This window comes from Phascolarctos cinereus, unplaced genomic scaffold, assembly GCF_003287225.1.
Source record: "Phascolarctos cinereus isolate Bilbo 61053 unplaced genomic scaffold, phaCin_HiC Scaffold_726;HRSCAF=1367, whole genome shotgun sequence".
Lineage (NCBI taxonomy): Eukaryota > Metazoa > Chordata > Mammalia > Diprotodontia > Phascolarctidae > Phascolarctos > Phascolarctos cinereus.
Window position 1 is genome coordinate 396,349,752 of NW_027556098.1, and position 25,316 is coordinate 396,375,067.

At 45.3% G+C, this 25,316-nt stretch overlaps 1 protein-coding gene across 7 annotated transcripts in view; it reads right to left on the reverse strand.

Moving 5' to 3' along the window:
* The window catches only part of KCNAB2 (potassium voltage-gated channel subfamily A regulatory beta subunit 2), a 196,394-nt gene that overhangs the window by 94,575 nt on the left and 76,503 nt on the right, over positions 1 to 25,316 (reverse strand). For 6 of the 7 annotated variants that reach the window (XM_020975281.2, XM_020975266.2, XM_020975276.2 and 3 more), the window contains 2 exons: positions 9,514 to 9,643; positions 7,631 to 7,672 (listed from right to left, as the gene is read on the reverse strand). In XM_020975281.2, coding sequence (XP_020830940.1) covers positions 7,631 to 7,672; positions 9,514 to 9,590 — 119 coding nt within the window. In that variant the 5' untranslated portion in view covers positions 9,591 to 9,643. The remainder of the gene's footprint in view (positions 1 to 7,630; positions 7,673 to 9,513; positions 9,644 to 25,316) is intronic. The other variant, XM_020975282.2, reaches the window with a different exon arrangement.

Genomic DNA, 25,316 nt, shown 5'->3' on the forward strand with positions numbered 1-25,316 from the left:
AGAAAGGTACACCAGGGCTTCAAAGATGAGTTCAAACTTAGGGTGGAAACTCAAGACTGCTGTTTTCAGAGGACAGCACCAGCTGGATTCAACAGTCATCTATTAACCTCCATCTGTGTGCCAGGTGCTGGGGATAGAAAGCCCAACAAGAACCAATCCCTGCCCTCAAGGGGCTTAAAATCTATGGCAGCGCTACAAGATATACACAGATAAGCAAATACCAGATATAGGCAAAAGAAATAAAAAGCAATTTTGCTGGGAAAGAGAAAGGTTGGGTGTTATAATGGATAGAGAGCTGGCCACAGAGTCCGGAAGACCTGAGTTCAAGCTTTGCCTTTAACAGAAGTGGCTGTATGACCCTGGACAAGTCACTTCCCCTGTCAGTGGGCTAAGACAATAAATTTCAGAGAACGGTACCAACCTGTATTGATAGAGTTTCCTTAACCAAGACCTCCCCACGCCAGTGAAACCACAAGCTGAGGTCAATATTTTGGGGAAGGGAGAAGCATTAACAACCTGTGAGAGTCAAGGTCAGGCAAGGCCTCTTCTGAAGGATGGCATTGGAGCTGCCTTGATGGGAGCTGGGGATTCCAAGAGGCAGATGTGAGAAGTGAGAGTATTATAGGCATCAGGGACAGGGGTAAAGGCACATAGGTGGGAGGTGGAATGTTACATGGGAGAGGAAGCAAGCAGCCCAGTAGAGTGCCTTTCTGCTGTTTGGGGCACTGGAGTTCTCATTTCCCTCTCCAATCTCCTTCTGAGAAAACCTGTGAAAATGTAACAGACATTTCTTAGCTAGCAGGGCAGCACATGTCTCAGCCCCAAATGTGGAAAAACAGGAACCAAGAACCCTCAGTTTACCCATGGGTTACTGCTCCATGTGAATACCAGTAAGGCTGCATAGGGTGGTAATTTTTCCTGAAAACCAGGGCATGTCGAAGACACGCCACTTTTCCACCCAGACATAACCACACAGAAATCAATAGCCATTAGCCTTCAAGACATTGCTCATAAAAGAACAGCCCTACTTTTTGAAATAAATACTAGGCTCCAGGAATACTTTTTAAAAAAATCCTTCCCCACCTCTCAGGAAGTGCACATACGTTTGAGTGAGAATGACTTGTGAGCAAGGATTAGGTGCAAGAGAAGGGGGGATGATGAGAAGAGGTGAGGGGTTAGAACTCAGAGGATTTCAGATTTAGGAGAGAGCAAAGGACTAATACTTAAGGCCCAGTTTAATGTAAAATTCAATTCCGCAGACAAGTAACTCCTCGGCTTGGCATATACAGCCCAGAGCAATCTAGCTTCAGCCTCTCTTTCCAGACTGATTTCATTTTATTCCCTTTCACCCGCTGCATTCCTGCTAAACTTGCCAGCTTGCTAGTTCCCCACGTCCTTCTATTGCCCCTCCCCCTACTCCCAGTGCCTCTGCAGAGTCTTAACCCAAGATTGGAATGTGCTTCTATCTTTTAGAATCCTCCACTTCCTGAGGCTTAGTTTGGAGGCCACTTCCTACAGGAAGCCCTTCATGATTGGCTCGGTTTTAAGTGTTTTCTCCCTCTTCAAATTATCCTGTACTGTGTGTATTCATATATTTGTTTGGTCTTTGTATACCCAGAGCCCATACCTATGTCAGGTACTTAATGCCAGTTGAATTGAACTGAATTCTTTAGGTCTCTGTTCTTTATTTGCTCACCATATGGACAGCGTGGACCAGAATGATGTTTTCTGTTTTTAATCCTAGGATCAATGGAATTTCTGTAGTTCTTGTGGAAAGCAGGCCATAGGGAAGAGGAGATGTGAAGAATTAGAAAAAGAATCACTTGGGCTTGGAGGAATCACGTCTGAAAGACTTACACTGAGAGAAAAGATGGAACTGTGGTTTGAAAGGGAAGGTGAGAGTGGAGACTTGGAAATATTCTGAGGCTCTCTTCTGGGGTACCTAGGAAATGCATGCACAGGGTAAGTGCTCAATAAATGTTGAACAAATAAATGAATGGGTAGATTTAGTCCGACAGGAAAGAAGAAACTTAAAAGGGGCTGATGGTCTAGATGGCAGAATAAGAGTGCTAGAAACCCATTGCCAGATTAACAATTTATTTTGTTGGCAAAATGGGACCTGCAGTCATGGAAACTCTGAAGGTGAGTCCTGTTCACAGGCTCAGAGGTGGAAGCATGTGGGTGACCAAAGTGTAACATAAATACCAGCTTCACAATATACTTTCAGTATAAGTTCATTGTCATTGCCCCTACCAAGAGGTCACCTTTTCTCCATGGAGCCCCAATATCTTTATAGATATTACCCCAATGACTCAACTCTAGGCTACCTCCATTTTCCAAACCAAGAAAATAACACAACAAAGCCTGTGCCTGATGTCCTTACATCTCTGATGCAGGCAAGCCAAAAGTCAAAACCAGATGACAAAACCAATTAACCCCTTTCTGTGGTCCAGAGAAACCAGCAAACAGTCTCAAAATCTCTTTCTTGCTCTTTTGACTTTACAATTTTCCTCCTGTTCTAGTAATGTTTGCTTCTTGTGAATCTGTAGAATGGGAAGCAGGGGGGCCTGGAATTCGTCTTCCTGAAGCTATGCCTCACGTGGCTGGAACTAAAAGGCATGCACACCACCACATTAATGAAGGTAACAGCTGCTGGGACAAATCTCACACCGGGAATTCTACATTTTCAACCCTTTTGCAAAAAGTTACCATCAGAAGCATACAGTGAGGAAGTGAAGAAGTACTGTTATGTTGAACTACCCTAACTATCATGGTACAAGGACGGTCACTTAAAAAGCCTGCAGAAGTTCTGAAAAGCAGGAGAAGCAGCAAAAGGAATAGTTATCTTTCAGGGAGGGAAAGCAGCTCAGAAATGCAGCATGGCCATTAAGCCAAAAAGCAAAATGACTTTTGCTAAAGAAAAAAAAATCTAACAATGGGACCAGCTCAGCGGCTCGCTTCTCATCTCAGATGTAGGCAGCTGCTTTTTCCTAGCAGGGAGGGTGGCTTTCCTAGACTGATTTCTTGGGCAGCTCTAAACCCTCAATGACATTCCCCAGCAAAAAAGAAGCACATTAGTCAAGACCAGAGCAAGGTAAAGGTGAAATGCTGACATCTCTAAAAGATAGGAAGGAGATAGGGAGAAGGAAAGAGCTGGCAAGACTCATCCCCGGGCCAGGCTGGCTGATGAAAAGCACCCCCAAGCAGTAAAGTTGAGCCCTCTTATATTCCCCCCCAGCCCTCCTGCCCTCTGCCCTCCACTCCCGCACACTGCACTCCACTTCTCCTATGTCAGGAGGCATTGCTAACCTTTCAGGATCTTCTTCCCTTTGAGGACACAGAAGGACAGCTGGGCTTCTTACTTTTCGAGGAGCGAGAGGGATCTCCAAACCTCAAGTTTTCTCCTGGATTACCTGAGCTTGTCAGGAGTGATTAGAACCAAGCTTCCTGCCCGCCCAAGAGAGCTGCCAAATCCCAAACTTCCATTCCTACAGTCTACAGAAGAGGGCCCACCTGCTTTCTTGGACTCCTGCTCATTAAAAAAAGACAAGGTCTAGTTTATTAGAGGCTCACCAGAGGCTAGAAAAGATCTTGCGCATGGGTTTTTTCTTTCCCATTAGGGGAGTGTCGCGGCTACACGTCAGAAGCAATTGGTGAAAGAGATGGGTCCCCCAAGAGTGAAGAATTTTGTAGCAGCAAATCCATTAGTCCTATTAGGGCATTTTCATCTCAGTAAACAAAGGCTAAATTATTCAGCAGCCTCTGCTTTACTAAAAGCCTGTGAATGTGCAATTTCATAGTGCACCCTGGCATAGCTTGCCCAGAATAAGGCAAAGAAAAGTCCTAGATGAGAACACAGCTCTGCCTGTTTCAGGGGGATAGGGGATGGATTGCTCTCAGCATCCAAAGGGTGTATTTTGGTGTGGGTAAGCAGTGATGAGTACAGATCATATGCCATCCTCCTCGTCATGCCGTTAACACAGACGACAAGCCTATATCCTCCTCAGGCCGGTCAGTTCCACTTGACCACAGGGACCAGCCCTGGAGAACAGGTGCTGAATAAAGCCTGAAGAGGGTTCTTGGCAGGCAAGGAGGTCAGCAGCATCCCCCACCCCCAATGGTTACTATATTAATTACAGGTACTTCTATAGCACTTCAGAGAGAAGCAAAATAGCACAGTGGATACAGAGTCCTCCTTGGGAGTCAGGAAGACCTGGCTTCAGGTACATGCTAGCTGTGTGACCCCAGGCAAGTCCCTTAACCTCTTAGTACCCTGAGGTAAGTCTATGAGATTGTAAGTTACAGACAAGTTGCTTATTAGCATTAGCAGAAGGAGGTCCCACACTGGAAGCTCCCTTGCACAGATGAACTCACAAGGCCAGACACATTTCCTCTCTCCTTCCCCTCTCCCATCCAGGCTATCCCAAAAGTCTCAGGGCAGGTTTATACTATTAATGCTTATTTTAAGCTATTATATAATAACTTATTCAAGCTATCAAGGCTTAAAGCTGCAGTGAGGTTTTGGAGGCAGCCTGCACATATTATAATGCTCTAGGGTTTACGAGGTCCCTTACATACTCATATATGACTTGCTTGAATTTCACAACAACCCTGAGGTAGGCACCCCTGGTATGATTATTATAGACACTTTACAGATGAGGAAACTGAGGCATGGAAGGATTGAATGACTTATCTAAGGTCACATAGCTAGTCTGTGCCTGGAGTAGGAGTCAAACCTGTCTTCTTGATCCCTATACCAGACTGCCTCCAATGCAGGGGGTTCTCAATCTTTTTCGTGTCATGGATAGAAGGACCCCTTCTTAGGATCATATTTTTAATTGCAAAAGCCCCCCCCCCAATATACAGGATCACAAGGAAATCGATTATTTTGAAACATTAAAAATGTTAAGAAAATATTTTTAAAATGTCAAAAAAAAAAAAAGGTTTTGGTTCCTGCTCTCATGGTATCTGATAAATATTACTAAGGGACATCTCCCTTAGTAAGGCACTATCTCCTTCGTAGGATGTCTGAATATGGGGCCAGGTCTTTTGATTGTCTAGCCCAATGGTCCCCAACCATTGGGTGGTCACGGACAAAAGACTTCACCTGAATTCTAGAAACAGAAACACTAGTCCACAGGGACTTGGGGACGTGGGCCAAATCTACAGTGATAGGGCTTCAAAGAGGGAGAAACTCTAGAAAAAATGGAAAATCCAGCAGGAAACGCTGGTACTACTGCTTCAGGTTTCTGATGCTAATAAAGAGTAAGATTCCTCAGCGGCTCCACCTGCTGGTGAATGAGCCAAAAGCCATTAGTATCATTTTGTTGTTTGGTGTTTTCTCAGTTGTGTCTGACTCTTTGTGACCCCATTTGGGGTTTTCTTGGCAAAGATACTGGAGTGGTTTGCCATATCCTTCTCCAGTTCATTTTACAGATGAGGAAACTGAGGCTAACATGGTGAAGTGACGTACCCAGGATCACACAGCTAGGAAGTGTCTGAGGCCACATTTGAACTCAGGAAAATGAGTCTTCCTGATTCTAAGCCCAGCGCTGCGTGCACTATGGCGCCACCTAGAGGTCCCTTTTAGTATCATTAGTGATTCTGATCATCTCTACTCTCCTTAAAATGTTTTTGGGTTTTCAGAGCACATTCCCCAGCACCACCTCATTGGAGCTTTGCCGTGAAGTAGGAAAGGGTACAAGGTGGGCTGATCATTCAACCCCCATTTTGACAAATGAGAAAACTGAGGCTTAAAGTGATTAAAAGACAAAGATTTACCGAAGGCCACACAGCTAGGTACACAGTCACAGACTTTTGTATCTGGGTATTGGATCTAACTTCCTGGCTCTACAGAGGAAATGTAGCCTGGGGAGGAGAAATGATTCGTGGGCTCAGTGGTGGAGAGCTGGAAGGAGCCTCCTCAGTGGCATTCTTCTTGGCTCTCTCCACATCATGCATTCTCTCCCTAGGGCCTTTATCTCTGCTTTCTCTCTACCTGAACCTTGGATTCTGTTCACAGAATGCCCTGGGTTCTGAGTGGCCAACTTTGGCCTAATCTGAACCCAACTCATGCCTCCACTCGCATTCAGACCATTTCCATGCCAGGTGTACCTTTACTCCCCACCTTTCTCCTTTGTATGTTATCTTCTCCCATTACAGTGCAAGCTTTTTGAGGGCAAGACCTGTCATACTTGCCATTTCTTTCTCCAGCTCATTTTACAGATGAGGAAACTGAGGCAAACAGGGTCATACTTGCTTGTACTTGTATCCTTTGTGCTTTGCACACAGTAAGTGTTAAATAAATGTTCAATTCCCTCCTTTTACAGATAAGACACCAGACTCTGGGAAGTTAAGAGTTAAGTGATTTGGCCAAAGTCACACAGGTGGGATCTGAACCCAGGTCCCCTGGCTCCAGGTCCAATGTTCTGTCCATGACACCACACTACCAGTCAAAGGTCAAGTACCAGTTAGCAGCAGTGGCAGAGTTAGGACTGGGTCGTGGGTCTCTGGACTCCTCCCTCCCTGATGTGCTGTGTTAATTATCAGCAGCTTCTACTTTCCTCTAAGCCTATGACTCTGTAGGTTCACTGTGCATTCTGGCCAGCTTGTCCCAAACACTGGAGCTTCCCCCCTCCCAGGACCAGTTCAGTATGTCCCACGGTTAGTGTGGGGAGGCAGATGGGATGACTTTCCTCCACACCTGGAGCGCTGCAGCTGAGCAGTAACTTACAGTCTCAGAGAGTCGCTTGGGGCACTGGGAGTTTAAGTATATTGTCTAAGGTTGTAGCCGGGATGTTCCTTGTGCTTAGGTCAGTCGTCCTGCTCTCAAGGCTGGCTCTCCATCCACATTGTGACATTTCCCTGGCTCAAGGCAATGTTATATAACACCGACAGTTAATTTTTTTCCCTGGTCTGGTTCCTGGCATACTTATATTTGTGACACAGGTTGTGGGCTTTTTCTTTATGAAAAATGAAAGGATGCCAGGAAACTCACCAGTGTTAAACCTCGGGGAGGATACTTGTATGGAGAGGGAATTTCAAAAAGTCCTTGGAGTCGGGAGGGCCTGCCTCTATTACTAGCTAGTGTTGTTATAGAGCTTTAAGGTTTGTGAAGCACTCCACATATATTATTTCATTTAATCTAGCTATGTGACCCTGGGCAAGTCACAACCTATGTCAGCCTCAGTTTCCTACAAAATGTAAATTCAAAAATTTTCAGCAAAATGGGTGATTAGACTCAGTGACCTCTACAACTCCTTCCATCTCTAGATCTATGATTATAATCGTGGGATCCTTAGACTCACATCAGCCCCCAAACTCTGAGGGCTCAGAGGATGGCCCAAGACTTACTGTGCAGTAGCTACTTGGTCTCTGAAAATCCAACTAGGACATTTACTCATTAACGGGGACTATCCGCATGGGCAGAAGGCTTTCAGAAATAAACTAGCCATGAGATCATACCAAAAAATCCACATTCCAATGGAAACTGTTCAGGGCCCTACCAGAAACTTGCAGGCCCACCGTATCTCATGATGGTCATGCCATCTACCCAGTGTCGGTCCCTCCCACCCCTCTCCCTGACCTGCCACTACTTACTAGCTTAGGAGAAAATAAAGGTCTCTGTTACCTGTAAAACTGGAGCTGTCTTTTGGGACTCCCGTATCGAGTACTTCCGATAGCAAAAGAAAGGAAGAGAGAGAGAGAGAGAGAGAGAGACAGTCCACAATGGACATTAACAACCAAGGTGTGTCAAGCACAGAAACTATCCCCAATATCACCATCATCACGCAGGGCTCTCCTCTCTCTGCCACTGACTGGAGAGTCTCTTCCAATGTCCACCGTGTTTCTCTTTGGGAAGACAACTCAGTTGGTCGTGATAATTTCTACAAGAGCTCCACCCAGTGTCAGATGGAATTAGAGGCTTGCTATGGGGTTCTGCATCTGTCAGTAGTGTTTGCCTGCCTGGTATTACTAAAAGGCACACACTTTTGCCAGGGAATATGGAATTTATCCCTGGTGTACTCGTCTTTTTAATACAAAATGCAATTTTGAACAGACTGAATGCTACACTTGGGAGAAGGGAAGGGAAAAGCCCCCCCATTAATGCTTAAGTCTGCACAGTGGAAAACAAAACAGAACAGAACAGAACAGAACAAAATACGAATTTGTATTTCTCTTTGGTGCTTTGAGGGAAAAAAATGAGGTTTTCCAGGTTAAATGGGGAGGAGATTTCCTTTGGCATGAAAATGCTCAGAAGCTTCTATCAGGTTTGGACAACTCAAGGATTGGACAAGGACGCTGATTTTAGGGTCTTTTGCTATTTTGATGGGCTTTTGCTCTCATCCATATGGGCTTTCTCTCTCCTGCTAGAGCCTGCCACCCACTCATAGTTTCTGACCCCTGGTGATTCTTGCCCATGACAGCCTATAATTCCTCTACAGAGGATCTACCTGCCACGCTGAAAACTTTCTTTCTAGGTCTCTTAACATCCCATGGGTATCAGAGAAGCACTCAGGGGATATTGGTTCAATTCTTCCAGTAGAATATCAGCTTATTGGCCAGTGGGTGAAGACTTCACATTTAGGGAAGCAGCTATTAAATTAATAGTGGTCTAAAAACAGTGGTTCTTAGTAACTTCTGCCTCACTTGCTGCCCCTATGTCACCATTATGGTTAAAGGCACCAGGGGCCTTTTTGTGTTTCCTTTGTTTCCTGGATTGTCATGGCCAAAGAATGAATTCATTATTTAGTGACCACCTTGGTGGTGGCTGAGCCTCTCAACCCTTAGCTGGGCCAGTGCTCAGACAGAAGACAGTCTGCTGAGCCTGTTCTTGAAGGCTTCCAGCATGGTAGAACGAGACTGAGTTTATAGTATGCTGGCCTTTGGGAACCCAGGGCCCACTTCCATGCCACAGTGAAGCCTCAGAGTAGGAGTTGGGCAGAGGTACTTGAGAAAAACATTTAAAACATTTTCTGTTTTAGTTTCAACATTTTTTTTAAAGAGAGAGAAAATCAAATTCTAAATCTGAGAGTGGCCCCATAATAAGGGAGTCAAGGAAATTGGGACAAGCTTCTAAGCTCCACATTTTACATGGATTATCTCTCCGCATTTCCTAAGGGCAGCAAGAAAGATGAAGGCCCATGGGGCCATTATGTGTTAATGGTAGAAAAAAAGAAAAGTAGAATGGACCATTTCTCTGACCACAGGAAAAGTCTGTGGTCCCAAGGAGATCATTTGAAAGGGGAAAAATGGGGAAGGCACCGTCTGATCTCCCCTACAACATTTTTGTTTGTTTCTCCCCTTCCCCCAATCTCCCCTTTGAAAATAACAGAGCATAGGTGTGCACGTTCTTCATCACCATCACAACTAAAAGTGCCTAGTTTGAACTGGAAGTTGGAGGGGTAAGGGAAAGAGGAGTCTGTATCTAAGGGAAGGTGGGACCTCTTTAAGCTTCATGAGGTAAGGGAGGGAGCTATCCAAGAATCACCAGAATGAGAGGGAAAAAGTCACCTGTAAATCATGCCTGGGGAGCCCGTCTGTCGTAGGGAGAGCCGTGCTGGCGAGCCTGTGGTAGATTCTGGATACATGGAGCCAGTCTCAGTTGTCAAGACTTATATTCTTTGTCAATTCTGGAAAAATTCTGGAGGATGAGATAGAGAGAGAAGGGGAGGGAGGGAGGGAGGGGGAAAGGGAAAGAGAGAGAGAGAGAGAGAGAGAGAGAGAGAGAGAGAGAGAGAGAGAGAGAGAGAGAGAGAGAGAGAGAGAGAGAGAGAGAGAGAGAGAGAGAGAAATCAGAGTTAGACAGGTGGTCTTTCGGTTTATAAATTCACAAAATAACAAACCATCAACAAATGGAATATTCCTTGAGAACAGGACTTTATCCCCCAGCAGCCAGCACATGCCCTTTCCTGTGCTAGACCTCCATCCCAGTCATGCCCATTAATCACGGGTGTCCCCCAAAGTTCTGCCCTGGGTCCTCTTCTTGTCCCTCTATACTACTTCAATCGGTGAGCTCATCAATGCCCATAGATTCATTTATCATCTGTAAGCAATGATTCTCAAATCTATTTATCTGGCCCTAACCTCTCTCTTACTAGGTTTTGTTTTGTTTTGGCTAGGTGATCGGGTTAAGTGACTTGCCCAGGGTCACACAGCTAGTAAGTGTGAAATATCTGAGGCTGGATTTGAACTCAGATCCTCCTGACTCCAAGGCCAGTGCTGTATCTGCTGAGCCACCTAGCTGTCTCCCACCTAACCTGTCTCTTGACCTCCGGTCTTGCATCTCCAATTCCTTACCAAACATCTTTAACTGTACTTCCTATAGACATCTCAAACTCAACGTTTCCAAAACTGTACTCAGGCATAGTGCACAGTATGCTGTACCAAGATTCAGGAAGATGTGAGTTCAAATCCAGCCTCAGACACTTACTAGCTGTGTGACCCTGAGCAAGTCACTTAACCCATGTTCGTCTCAGTTTATTGTTGTTGTTATTGTTGTTCAGTCATTTCAGTCCTGTCTGACTCTTTGTGACCCCATTTGGGGTTTTCTTGGCAAAGATACTAGAATGGCTCACCATTTCCTTCTCCAGCTCATTTTACAGATGAAGAAACTGAGGCAAATAGACTGAAGTGACTTGCCCAGGGTCACATAGCTAGTAAGTGTCTGAAACTGGATTTGAACTCAAGTCTTCCTGACTCCAGGTCCAGCACTCTATCCACTGTGCCACCTAGCTTGCCTCAGTTTCTCAAATGTAAAGTGAGGATAATAATAGCATTTGCCTCAAAAGGTTGACGTAAAAGATCAAATGAGATAATAATTGTAAAGCCTTGACACATAGTAAGTACTATATAAATGTTAGCTACTGTATTATATATAATTATGATATACATTATAATATACATTATTTTTCATATTATATTTATTATATCATCATCATCATCATCATCATCATCATCATCATCATCATCATCATCTTTCCCCCCAGACCCTCTCATCTTCCTAAATTCCCTACTTCTCTTACGGGTACCACCATCCTCCCACGCACCAGGTTCACAACCTAGGTGTCACTCTTGACTCCTCCTTGTCACCTCTCATATCCAACCCTTGCAAGATCTCTTGTATACATTCCTTTGTCTCCTCTTACACTGCAGCCACCCTGGCACAAGCTCTCATTACCTCCTGAATGGCCCATTCCAAGGTTGACTTCCCTGGTTGGTCACCCTGCTCTAAGTCTCTCTCCACCCACCGCAATCCATCCTCCACTCTGCTATCAAAATGATCTTCCTAAAGTCTGAGCACATCCACCTTCATCCCTCCACCTCCTCCCATTTAATAAACTTTGCCAAATCTAATGGCCTTTTCTCAATTGGCATCCTTCTTGATTTCTCTGTAGACTTTGATACTGTCCTTCACCCTCTACTCCTCAATACTCTCCTCTCTTGTTTTTTGTGAACACTGTCTACTCCTGGCTCTTTTCCTGCCTGAAGGACCACTCCTTTTCAGTCTCTTCTGCAGATCTTTATTCTGATCATGTTCACTAAAGGTGGATTCTGCCTCCCACCTCTGCTGGTTCTGTCCTGGGCCTGCTTTTCTTTTTCCTCTGTATTTTATCTCACTGGGTGATCTCATTAGCCCCCCAAGGTTTCAATTATCCTCTCTACACAAGATCTATATATCCAGCCCCAATCTCTCCTGAGCTCCAGTCCTGGGTCACCAAATGCTGTCTGGACCTCTAGAATTGGGATGTCCCATAGGTTTCAGATCTTGTTGACCCCAGGTCCAGCACTCTATCCACTGTGCTACCTAGCTCTCTCTACATACACATTCAAGCATGCACAAAATGTTGTTCAGTCATTACAGTTGTGTCTAACTCTTCATGATCCATCTAGGGTTTTCTTTGTAAAGACACTGCAGTGGTTTGCCATTTCCTTCTCCACCTCATTTTACAGATGAAGAAACTAAGGCAAACAGGGTAAAGTGACTTGCCCAGGGTCACACAGCCAGTAAGTGCCTGAGGCCAGATTTGGAGGAAAGGTACATATAGTTCAGAACTTGTTATATTGTCCATCTAACTCTCTCTTCTTCTGAATGTTCTTTTTACTACCAAGGGCACCATTATTCTCCCAGTCACCCAGGCTGATGACACCCTAGGGATCATCCTTGACTCCTCAAAAGCGCTCACCATTTATATTCAATCTGTTGCCAAATCGTGTCACTTCTGCCTCTGTAACACCTCTAACGGATGGCATCTCCTCTCCCCTCGTCGGGCTTGTACTACTGCATACCTATCACATCACCTGGGTTACAGTAATAGTCTTCTAATTGGTCTTCCTGCCTCAGTCCATCTTCTACTCAGCTGTCAAGGTGATTTTTCTAGAGTGTAGCTCTGACCAAGTTACCCTTGTACTCAATTAAACCCCAATGGCTCCCTATTATCTCCAGGATTAAATATCGAAAACCCTCTGTTGGGCATGGAAAGCCCTTTACATCCTGGCCTCACCCTACCTTTCCAGCTTGAGATCTAAGTATATGGACCCACTTGAGCTCCCTCAGACCTGATACTTCATTTCCTGACTCCTGACTGACTGATTTACTGACCTCAGACTCCTAGTTTCCCTGGCTTCTGTCAAGACTCAGACTAAAGCCTGTCTTCTATAGGAGGCCTTTCCCCCAGTCCCTTCCCTCCAAGACTATTTTACAGGTGCACAGTTATGCATGTTGTCTTTTCCATTAGAATGAGAACTCCCTGAAGGCAGGAACTGTTTTTGCCTTTCTTTTTCATGCTCAGTAAAGTACCTAGCACAGGGTAGGTGCTTAATAAATGCTTACTGACTTTGACCTCTGGAGAATCTTCCAGCCCTAAATCTATGGTCCTCCTATGTTCTTGGACAGATTCCATGATTTCACCCTTAATTAGCCTATATCACACACAACGGGATTGGATTGGCTGGTTGCCAGGGGATCCATCTGGGCTAGAAATGCAAAACTATTTGGCCTAGAAATGGCACAAGAGCCACCCGTACAGAAAAGAAAGAACCAGGAGCATTTGGAGTTGGGCAGTTTGGCATGTTTATGGGAGTTCTGAGGCCAGGGCCAGGAAGACCTGGTTGAAAAACCAGACCCTGACAGTGACTGGCAAGTCGTGAACTTTTTTTGCCTCAGTTTCCTCATCTCTACAGGATTGCTGTGAGCCAGGATGAAATGAGACATTGTGTATCAAGCTCTTGGCAGACAATTAGTGTGAGCTATTACAATGCACACACATTTCTTGGCCCTCTTCAAAGGGCTCTAGGTGTGTGTTATGATTACCCCCTCAGTCTTTTTTTTTGGCTAGTCAATGGGGTTAAGTGACTTGCTCAGGGTCATACAGCTAGTGTTATGCATCTGAGGCTGGATTTGAACTCAGGTCCTCCTGAATCCACGGCTGGTGCTCTATCCATTGTGCCACCCAGCTGCCCCATCCCCTCAGTCTTTTAGCAAAACCCTGGCAATGGCACCATGGCAGACATGGATACTTTCTCTCTCAGTATTTACAACTCAGAAGACCGGAGGACCACAGTTTAGAATGGGAAAGGACCTCTGAGATTATCTGGTCCAAGCCCCTCATTTGACAGACAAGGAAGCTGAGGCCTAGGGAAGTGAAGAGACTTGCTCAAGGTTAAAATCAGAGGTAGGATTTGAACCCAGGTCTTTTGACTTCAGAGCTAGTTCTCCTCACTGTCCCCTACTGCTTCTCCATAAGTGAGAGATGCTTTCCTGGTGACATGGTGGATAGAAGGGTGGGTGAGTCAGTCATTTGACTAGCATTTATTAAGCACCAATGATATGCAAGGCACCATGCTAAGCACTGGAGATATGACTAGAGGGAAAAGATAGTCCCTGCTCTCAGGGGGCTGACAGTCAGATGGGTTCAAATTTTGGATTTCCTGAGCTAGAGAAGGAAGGAGTCCTGGAGGCTTGAGGAAAGAATAAGAAAATACATTTCTGGGGCAGCTGGGTGGCACAGTGGATAGAGCACCAGCCCTGAAGTCAGAAGGACCTGAGTTCAAATCCGGCCTCAGACCAAACACTTGACACTTACTAGCTGTGTGACCCTAGGCAAGTCACTTAACCCCAATTGCCTAAAAAACCCATTTATTTTTGTAAAGTTTGGATGAGATGATCAATATTCATGGATGAGGTTCCATTAGAGAATTCCTCCCCATCTCAGTGAGTTCATACATATTTATTAAGTGCCTATTATGTGCCAGGCACTGGGCTAAGCCCTGGGCATACAAGAAAATCAAAAGCATGGTCCCTGCCCTCAAGGAGCTCACATTCTAGTGAGGGAGACAACGAGGGTCATACAAGATACTTGCAGAATAGATTGGATGGCAATATGGGAGGGAAGGCATGAGCATGTATATGGGGGTAGGGAAGTAGGGGAAGGGAATGAGCATTTATTAAGTGCCTACTATATACCAGGCACTGTGCTAAGTGGGAAAAGCCTCCAGGAGAATGTGAGATACAAAGGAAGCCCAGGAGCCCAAGAGGTGGGAAATGGTGTCAGGGCACTGCAGGCATGGGTGATACCTAGTGCAAAGTCATGGAGATGGGAGACTGAATGTATTAAAAGCACTTCAGAGTGAATCAAAGGCTGGGGAACTAGAAACGGACATAAAAAGTCTGACTTGCCTCTGTGAAACTGGGCTGTGTTTTGAATGGCCCCAAGCTTCTCCAAGAAGCAAGTGATGTTCTTTCAAGGTTTATTTTTGTTTTTGTGGTTGTTGTTATATGCCTTTGAAGTATGGAGCATCACAGACTCCAGAGAATTAAACCTTACAGGTGAGGGGTGCATGGCAGATGCAAGCCAGAGGCCTTGGAATGTCTCAACCAAGCTGGGGATAACAGGATGGGTATAAAGGATAATATGAAAGAAGTGCGTAACTGCTGGGCTAGCCACAGCACAAGAGATTTGGCTAACATGTGGAGAGCTGGGTGCTGCTCTTCGGCCCACATGCTGTAATACAAATACATTTCCTAGTTCAGGGGTTTTTAACCTTTGTGTTAATGTCACGGACCCTTTGGCAATCTGGTGAAGCCTATGGACCCCTCTCAGAATCATGTTTTTAACTGCATAAAATAATATACATGGCATTACAAAGGAAACCAATTATTTTGACATACAGTTAAGAAAATATTAAAGAAAACAAATGTTCATCATGGACCTCCAGGTGAAGAACTCCTAGCCTAGGGGAAGATCCTAGGCATGTTGTGAACACTGGCAGCGAAGGGCATATGGGAAGACGTGGACAATAGCTACAGAGCATGAGTGGACAGGCACAGACAATTGCAGTGCGATTCTCCAGGGGGAGTGCTCACATGGAGGAAGTATGGTACTCCTAATTGGTTTCTAGCTCTGTGGTTGCCACATTTTTTTTTTTTGGATAGCACACTCCTTCAGTCAAAAATGTTTGTGTACCTCCAATACATGTATATTTAGTCATTTATAAATCATAGTAAGTATAACTACACTGATAATTAGGCACATTACACAACTTGTACAAAAGAAAAAGAAAAAAGGATGAGAGAAAGATGAAATAATATTTGTTTGTAGAAGTAGTAGGGAGCCAGTGGAATTTATTGAGAAAGGAAGTGACAAGTCAGACTTGAGCTTTAGGAAAATCACCCCGGGAGTTTTATGGAGGGTGGCTTGGGGAGGGGAGAGAAGAGGACCTAAGTGAGAGATGACAAGATGTGGCCATGGATTAGATATGTGAGGAGAGGAAGAGTGGAGCCTGGGGGACTACAAGGCTGGTGGTACCCTCAACAGCAACGGGGACGTTTGAAAGGGGGAATTTGGTGTGTGTGGGGGAGAGAAAAGGTGATGTGATAAGATCTAGTCTACAGATCTCAACCCACCCATGCCTGTTCTTTCTATTCACCTTTCTCTGTCCCAACCAAAACAAAAAGGGGGTGGGTGGGCTCTGTCCTGGAACACAGACCCTCGGAGGGGGACCTGCTGCAATCATCAGAGGGTGGATGTGCTCTATGTGTGTGTGTGCCTGTATTTAATTAGTGGCTCTTGTGCCAATAATGCGATGGGGGTAGAGACAATGTCAGCTCAGAATGAGAGAGGTTGGGCGCTGCTGGAGGGGAAGAGTACTGGGGGGGGGGAAAGATTAGAGTAATAGTGTTGGAGACAACTCTAATGATTGGCTATCAGGGAAAGGGTGGGATGTGAGCTATCTCACCACCCTCTGATTGGTGGATTACATGGCCCTTGAGTCAGGGCATAGCCTCCTACTTTGGAGACCACCACTCTAGCTTGTGGGCAGCTAGGTGGCACAGTGGATAGAGTGCCAAGCCTGGAGTCAGGAAGACTCTAGTTCAAATCTGGGCCTCAGACCATTCCTAGCTGTGTGAATCTGGGCAAGTCACTTTGCCTCAGTTTCTTCATCTGTAAAATGAACTGGAGAAGGAAACGGCAAACCACTCCAGTATCTTTGTTTGTCAAGAATACCCCAAATGGGATCAAGAAGAATTGGACACGACTGAAATGGCAGAATAAGAAAAAAGTTCTAGCTTGTAAGGTGAACAACGGTGACATAATTCTTAGCAGACAAATCTCTCTGGCAACTCCTCTCATCATGAATTCTTTGTGGCATTACCATCCTACCAGTCCATTACAGGGAAGCCATTTTCATTTAGAATTAGAGGTGTGACCATCAACTCTTCACTTTACTCATCACCTATTCAGACATTCACCTATCCTGTGTTAGTGGCTAGACACCCATCTTGTGAATTCTTCTGTCTGCCTTTAACTACAGGAGAGCTTTATGAAGATGGCCCCCTCCTACCTCTCTAACAGCCCCTTCTTGGGCTTCTCATCCTGTGGTTGGAAGGAATACTGGATTTCTCCTAACTAGAAAACCTAGTTCTGTGTAACCTTGGGCAAATCCTTGCATCCCCATTCTGGGTTTATCTGTAAAATGAAGGCCTTGGACTATCCGGCTTCTGGAGCTCCTTCTCGCTCTGTGTTCCTAAGCCTAAGTGTCAAAGATGGGACACACATCGCCCTGCCTTCGATCCAGCATGCACTCCACTGAAATCTTCCAACCTGGGGCTTATGACCTCCCTCCGTGGGAAAAGGTGACTGTTGGTAAATCCAGCTGATGGATGGGATGGAGAGAAGGGAATGGCCACCCCGAGTGTCAGCAAAAGCACACAATGGTTTCAGCTAAGAGACTGCTCTGTACTAACTCACACCACGAATGGCCATGCTGATTAGAGAAGAGGGGGCACTGTCCTTGTAGTCTGCAAGACCTGTGTTCAACTCCGGTCTCTGATACTTGATAACTGGTCACTAACTTAATTCAGGCCCTTTTCTACAACTGTCCAAATTATTGAAACAATGATGATGATGCTAGCTAGTGCTTATATAGTCCTTTCAGGCTTGCAAGGCACTTTACATGTTAATTCATAGCCTCCTAATTGTAGTCCTAGCCTCCTAACTGGGATGCTGGGTGAGTCAGTTCAGTTTTCTGACCCTCAGTTTCCTTATCTAAAATGGGGACACCAATACCATCTCCCTCATAGGCTGCTATGAAGATGAGAGATAACGTGAGTAAAAAAACTTAGCAAACCTTAAATTGCTATGTCGGTGTCAGCCATCACTATCATGAGCCCCAACCTAAGCTGACTGGTCACAGGGGGGCCAAAGTATCCATAGGTCTCCCACATAGACACTGGCTCGTTTTCCACAGATTGAGATGAGAATCAGGTTTACCTAACTGTTGAGAACCCAAAGAGCACCTTCCCTGGGGACTAGTGACCTTCACGTAAGTCTGGCTACTCTTGGAGACACAGAGATAGGAGCCCTCCAAATGGTCTCCAGTGAAATCATTAAGATGACTTCATTAAACTCCAGTGTGGCACCTTGGCAATACGGGATTGTTCTCCCTACCTGCGGGCAGGGGTATGTCAGCTGCTGAGGGGCTTGGGACAGGCAGTGCGGCACAGTGGAAAGAATGCTGGGTTTGGAGTCAGGGGACTGAGATTTGAATCTCACTTCAACACTTCCTGACTTTGTGGTCCTGGGCAACCAACTCCCTTCTCTGAGCCTCAGTGTCCTCCCCTGTAAAATGGGGGGTTGGACTGGAGGGCCTCTGAGGACCTGTCTTCCAGTGCTAGATCTGTGATCCCACGTTAATAATGATCATGATGATAATAACGTTTATATTGGTAGGTGCCATTATTAGCCCAATTTTACAGATAAGGAAATTGAGGCAAAGGTTCAGTGACTTGCCTAAGACCACAAATTAATAGGTATCTAGAGGCCAAATTTGGACTCAAGCCCTCTTGACTGCAAGCTCAGTTCTCTATCCACTGTGCCACCTAGTGGTCAAAGACTCAGCTTTGAGCTTTACCGTCTTGGGAAGGAGGGCTGGAGATGCATCCCTAGAGATGGACTCTGTGTGGACATAATGGGCTTGTGTAGGAATCAGATAGATGATCTTGGCCTCAGTAGAGCCCGGCCTTCTGGCCAGCTCAGTGAGACGACCAGCTGTTACCTCTAACAAAACACTAAGAGTCAACAACTTGTTCAGTTGTTTTTCAGTCGTGTCTGACTCTTCATGACTCCATATGAGGTTTTCTTGGCAAAGATAATGGAGTGGTTTGTCATTTCCTTCTCAAGCCATTTCATAGATGGGGAAACAGACAAACAGGTGAAGTGACTTGCCCAAGGTCACACAGCTAGTAATTATCTGAGGCTGGACTTGAATTCAGGAAGATAAATAAGTCTTCCTCACTTCCAGGCCCAGTGCTGTGTGCACTATGGCACCAGCTAGTGGCCCAGAATCAACAATAACTGACATTGATATAGGCTACTTTTAAGACCCAGGCCACGTCTTTTCTGCAGACCTTTCCTGGTAGCCCCTTGCCACTGCCTTCTTCTCTAAGATTATCCTCCATTTGCACTGTATGAATATGGTGTGTATGTGATTGTCTGCAAGCAGGAGACTGGGAGCTCCCTGAGGTCAGGGACTGTGACGGTGCTTTTTTTTTTTCTTATATCTTCAGTGCTTTGGACAGTGCCTGGCAAGAAGTTAACTGGTAGATTTAAGCGAGGCAGCTAGGTGGTGCCATGTATAAAATACTAGGCTTGTAGTTAGGAAGACACGAATTCAAATCTAAGCTCAGATCTTAACTAGCTGTGTAAGCCAGAGCAAGTCGCTTAATTTAAGCAAGTCACTACTTCAGTTTCCTCATCTATAAAATGAGCATCACAGTATGACCTAGCTCTCAGGATTGTTTGGAGGATAAATTAAGTCATATTTGTAAAGTACTTTGTAAACCTTAAAAGTACTATAGGAATACTAGCTATTTTAGGCTAGCATCTATTAGTATTAATATCATTACTACTAATAATATTAATTTATGTCATTACATTTATTCAACATTATTTATATATTTATATTAATTACATTATTATATGACTAAGTATTGATATCATTATTAATATTAATACTAATAAATGCTTGGTGAGACTATGATAATTCCCTGGCTATATGGTTATAACATGCTTTACATAACTCTCTAATTTGGACCTCAACATGAGCTCTAGAAGGCAGAAATGACAGGCATCCTTATCTCCATTTTATACACAAGAAACACAGAGTTTTTCCATGTCCCCACAGCTGGGAAGGGTCTGAAGTTAGATTTGGACTCAGTTTCCCTGATCTCCAATTCTAGCCCTCTCCACCACAGGATGATGACTCTTCCACATAGAAGTAAGGCAGACACTGGCAGAGTCAGGAGGTCCTAGAGATCCAATTCCCCCTATTCCTATGGATTCCCCAAAGGAGCACCAAATGGTTTCAGGGAACTGAGGCGCATTAGGCTAGAGCTTACTTTAATAAGAGCACCAATCGTGGCTCAGAGGGCTTTTTTTTCTCCTTCCAGAACACTGCTGAGCTGGGATCAGGTAGTCTGACTTCTTTAGCCCCAAATTCCTCTACTGGGGCTAAGTAGTACTCTAAGGCAAATGCTGAAAAGCACATGCACAGACAGCCAAGAAATAAAAATGAAGGAGGACAAGGAGTAGAGAGGAGAGTTTAACTCTTCCCCTGCCTCTTCCCTCTGCTCCATGCCCAATTAGTCACCAAGGTCTTCATGTCTCAAATCTGTCCTTTTGTCCCCACTACATGGGCACTGAGTTCCAGTCACCCAAATTAGTGAGAGAACCTCCTAACTGGACTCCCAGCCTCCAGTCCCTCCACCACCTGATTCAGCCTCCCCTCAGCTGCCAAGATAATCTTAATCTTTATTCTGCCTCTAGAATAAAAAAGCCAATCCTTTAGCTGAATATTTCAAGTCTCTTGGAATCTGGGCTTATAGCACATGACTGCCCTTCGTGTACTCTGGGTTCTGGCCAAACTGGACTGTTTGCTGTTTTGTGAGCTTGATGCGCCATCTCTTGTCCTGGCACCTTTGCACCAATCGTCTCTCATTCCTGGAGTGTCCTTTCCTCCCTTTGGCCTCTTAAAAGTCCTTCAAGGCTCAGCTCATGGGCCATGTTCTTTGGGGAGCCTTTCCTGGTGCCCTTTATTGCTTCCTCTTCAAATGACCACATCTACATACTTCTCCATTTGCCCCTTGTTTCCCTCTAATAGAATGTAAGCTCCTCAAGGACTGGGAGTGGAAGAGAAAAAAGGGAGAGATGAGGGAAAGAGAAACAAAGTCTGGTGGGAAGTGGAAATGAGATGAATGAGAATTAAAAGGCCATGGGGGCAGGCATGAGGGCAGGGGCTGCCCATCTCTGCTCTAGTTCCTTCTAGGTGCTGGGAGGCAGGGGCTGCTCATCTCTGCTCTAGCTCCTTCTAGGTGCTGGGAGGTAGAGGGTGCCCATCTCTGCTCTAGCTCCTTCTAGGTGCGGGAGGAAGGGGCTGCCCATCTCTGCTCTAGCTCCTTCTAGGTGCTGGAAGGCAGAGGTTGCCCATCTCTGCTCTAGCTCTTCTAGGTACTGGGAGGTAGAGACTGCCCATCTATGCTGTAGTTCCTTCTAGGTGCTGGGAGCTAGATCTACTGGGCAAGGGAAGGGACTGCATCTTTTCTTCTAGTTGTTCCCCAAGTGGGAAGCAGCAGGTCTGCCCCCTGCCAAACCATCCAGGCTTTGCTGCTGTTGTCTCAGGCCTGATAGAAAAGAGTGAGATGAGATGCCTATCACCTCTAATTTCTCTAGGGGACATGACCAGAGAGGAACAGTCCTCATACCCCCAACGGTCCCCTGGCACCTCGGCCATCCTCCAAAGCAGGAGGTACTTCCTAAGAGGTCCAAAGAGCTAGAATTAAAGGCAGTAACTCAGGTAAAAGGTGAGCAAAGGGCAGGACTCTGCCAGAGCCAGGTGGGCTTTGTACTCTGGTCTGTTTTTAGCATGATTTGCCTAGGAAATCAGAGATGAGTAGCTGCTCCCTGAGGCATAGGGTAGAGCATTTGGGAAGGTTTTCCTGCAAAAAGGGGAGGGGAAGCATGAGTCCAGGGACATGGGAAGCAAGGATTCTCCCATCTGGTTGGGAGTTGGCTAAGGCAAATAATAATTATAAAACCAACAATAATAATAGCTAATGTTTATATTGTGCATTGAGGTTTGTTAAGTACTTTGCATATTTAGTAATTAGTAATGATAATATATAGCATTTATATAGTACTTAAAGGTTTACAAATATCCAATTTACAAGGATAGTTAATAATATTTATACAGCACTTGCTATGTGCTAAGCACTTCATAATTATTATCTTATTTGATCTTCACAACAACCCTGAGAGCTATTATTATTCCCATTTTACAGAGGAGGAAACTGAGGCACAGAATGTGACTTGTCCAGGGTCATACAGCTAGTAGCTGGCTGGGGTGGGTTCTGGACTCACGTCTTCCTGACTCCAAGTCCAGGGCCGTATCTGCTCTGCCACCTAGCTAGTCACACCTATGAGGCTGGCAGAAATCACCCTCAATAACTAATCATTGCCCCTGTCCCTATCCACACCTCACTGCCCAAGCTGAAATAAACCAAACTTCCAGGGCTGTTGTTCCATGAGGGAAGATAGAAACCCAAAGAAAAACAGTCCTTGTCTGGTTCAGAATTCTGTAACCGAAGAGGCTTATGATCCAAGGAAAGGAAAAAACCCACGTTGGATTTGAGATGAATGCGTAGGGGGCAAGTCATGTATATTTTTTTAATTTCCTAGTCTCTTTTCTATGTCTTATACTGAGGAGTGCTCTGGATAAAATTTAAAAAAAAAGGATTTGCTAGCCATAATCTTTGAGGAAGCAAAGTAGCAGTTAACCCAAAGAACAATGGAGAGGGGAGGGCGTTTAGCAGGAGGGAACTAAACTGTAACAAGGCTGGGAAGGTAGGTTGTGGTCAGGTGTGAAGGGCGTTAAATGCCAAACAGGAGTTGATATTTAATTCCTGCTGCTGTTGAGTTGTTTCAATCGTGTCCGACCCTCTGTGACCCCATTTAGGGTTTTCTTGGCAAAGATACTGAAGTGGTTTGCCATTTCCTTCTCCAGCCCATTTTGCGGATGAGGAAAATAAGGCAAGCAGGGTTAAGTGCCTCATCCAGGGTCACACAGCTAAGAAGTATCTGAGGCAGCTTTGAACTCAGGAAGATGAGGAATCCAGGACTGGTGATCTATCCACTGAGCTCCCTAAGCTGTCCTATATTTGATCCTATATTTATTGAGTAAGGGAGGTAACATAGTCACATTTATGCTTTGTGAAAACCACTTGGCAGCTCTGTGAAGGACGGATTGGAGAAGGGAGAGGCTTGACACAGGGAGATCAGTTAGGAGGCTACTTCCATGGTCCAGGTGACAGGCGATGATGGCCAGACCCAGGTGGTAATTGTGTGAGTGAAAGGAAAAGGATAAAGGCAGCAGATTTGGCAATGCCTGGATATATGGGGTGAATGAGAGTGAAGAACTGAATACAATTCTGAGGCTGTAAATCTGGATAACCTGGAGGATAACGATGTCCTTGACAGAAAATTTGGAAGAGGGAAGGGGTTAGAGGGAAGATTGTGAGTATTGGTGTGGATGTGCAGAGTCTGATACGTTTCTGTGATACCCTATCTGAGATGGCTAAAAGGCCATTGGGGCTTTACTAGGCAGATGATTCTCACAGGGACAGACACCAGGCTCTCCCTTTTTGGATACCTTTCCCTGGAAAGTGCTTTGGTCTAACCCTGAGCCATTCTCAAAGCTTCTGTGAGTCACTTTCTTTCTCTTTAAAAATTTTTTTTTCCTTTTCTAAATATTTATTTATTTATTTATGTGTGAGTCACTTTTAAGAAATCTCTGGTCTCAGTCAATGCACACTTCTTGATCTACCACTTTTCTGGGCCCTTGTGAGAGCAGAGCTCAGGAAAGAGACCCGAGTTGGACACATAAATCTGGGAGCTATCATCATGGAGATTATAATTAAGCTCATGGAATGTGATGAAGTCATTGAGGAAGAAAGAGTAGGGAGAGAAGAGGGCCCAAGACAGAGCCTCAGGGGGCACCCACAATTGAGAGCAAGATATAGGTGATGATAAAGAAAAGACTGAGAAAGGTCAAACAAATAGGAGAGCAATGACAGGAAAATCCAGGAAAGGAAGAACATCTAGAAGGAGGGGGTGGTCAGCACCGTCAAATGGAAACAGATCAAGAATTAATAAAAAAAGAAAACCTATTAAGTGCCTACTATATTTCAGGAAGAGAGTAGGGGGGCTGGGGATATGAAAAGAAGCAAAAGACAGTCCCTGACCACGATCTAACGGGGGAGACTGAAGGCTGAGAAAAACCCTCATCAGATTTGGGGATTAGGAGGCCTGGATTTCTGCTGTAGCTTTCTATTTGGCCTTTATATCTGTAATCTCTCTCCACTCCAGTCCCATTCTTCACTCAGCTGACCAAACGATTTTTCCTAAAGCACAGGCCTGACCACATCCCCTTCCTATTCACTAAAGTCCAGGAGCTTCCTGCTAGCTCTCTGAGACAGCTCTTCACAGCCTGGCCCCCTGTCTTCTCCACTTCTTAAACCTTTCTCCCCTCCCCACGCTCTTTGGTCTAGTCACACAGGGCTACTCTCTGTTTCTCACACGTGACAATCCATGTTCCACTCCTCGAATTTGCTTGGGCTGCCCCTCAGGCCCAGGCGGATTTCCCTCCTCCCCTCTGCCTCCTAGCTGAGTCTTGAAAGAAGCCAAGATCCCACGTTGTGGAGGAGGCCTTTCCTGGTCCCCCCAGCTGCTAGGTCCTTCCTTCCTCTACCTGCCATCTGGGCTGCACATAATTTTGTACGACATAGTTGTGAGCTGGTTGTCTCCCTACTGGAGAATGGGACCTCCACAAGAATGGGGACCACGTTCTGCCTTTCTTTGCATCCTCAGGGGTTAGCATCTGATCTCGCTCATAGTAAGCTCTTAATAAACACTGCTGAGTGATCGACTAGCTTGGCCCAGTGCCCAGCTGATATACAGTAAGGGTTTAACAAATCTTGTTGGTAGGCCGGGCATGGCAGTTTCTTTTAGCTCAAAGCTAGCCACCAAAGGCTCCTCCAAGAAAATCAGTAGAATAATGAAGCCCACTCTGAGGCAAAGATGGAGAAAAGAAAAGGAAGGCGGTGGTGGGATCTCCAGAGCAGTGCCGACAAACTCAAAGAGAAAAGAGCAGCCCACTGATTACTGTAAGGGTCCCTGCAGGCTGCGAACTGACTCAGTTTTAAAATGTAACATTGGCTATGGATTATTGTATTTTTCTGTGTTTTGTTAAACATTTCCCAATTACATTTTAATCTGGTTCTGGCCACACTCAGGAGTCCCCTGGGCCTTGTGTCTGACACCTCTGCCCTAGATGATTGACTAAGAGTAAAACAGGGAGTCCCGTGTCAGGAAAAGTAGAAGGCACAGCAGGCTGGAGTCAGGAAGACCTGAGGGTTCACATCTAGCCTCAGTCACTTATGAGTCATGTGATCCTGGGCAAGTCACTTAACCCCTGACTGCCTCAGGTTCCTCAGCTGAAAAATGGGGATAATAATAGCACCTAGGTTTCAAGGTTGTTGTGAGGGTCAAATGAGATAATAGTTGTAAAGTTTAGCATAGTGCCTGGCACATGGTAAGTGCTTAACAAATACTTGTTTCCTCCCTCCCACCCAATCTCCCTTCCTTCCCTCCTTCCTCCCTTCTTTCTTTCCTTCCCTTCTTCCTTCCTATCCTTTTCCCCCTTCTCTATCCACTTTCCTCTTTTCACTGTCTTCTATCCCTTTTCTCTGTCCCCATATCCCTTTT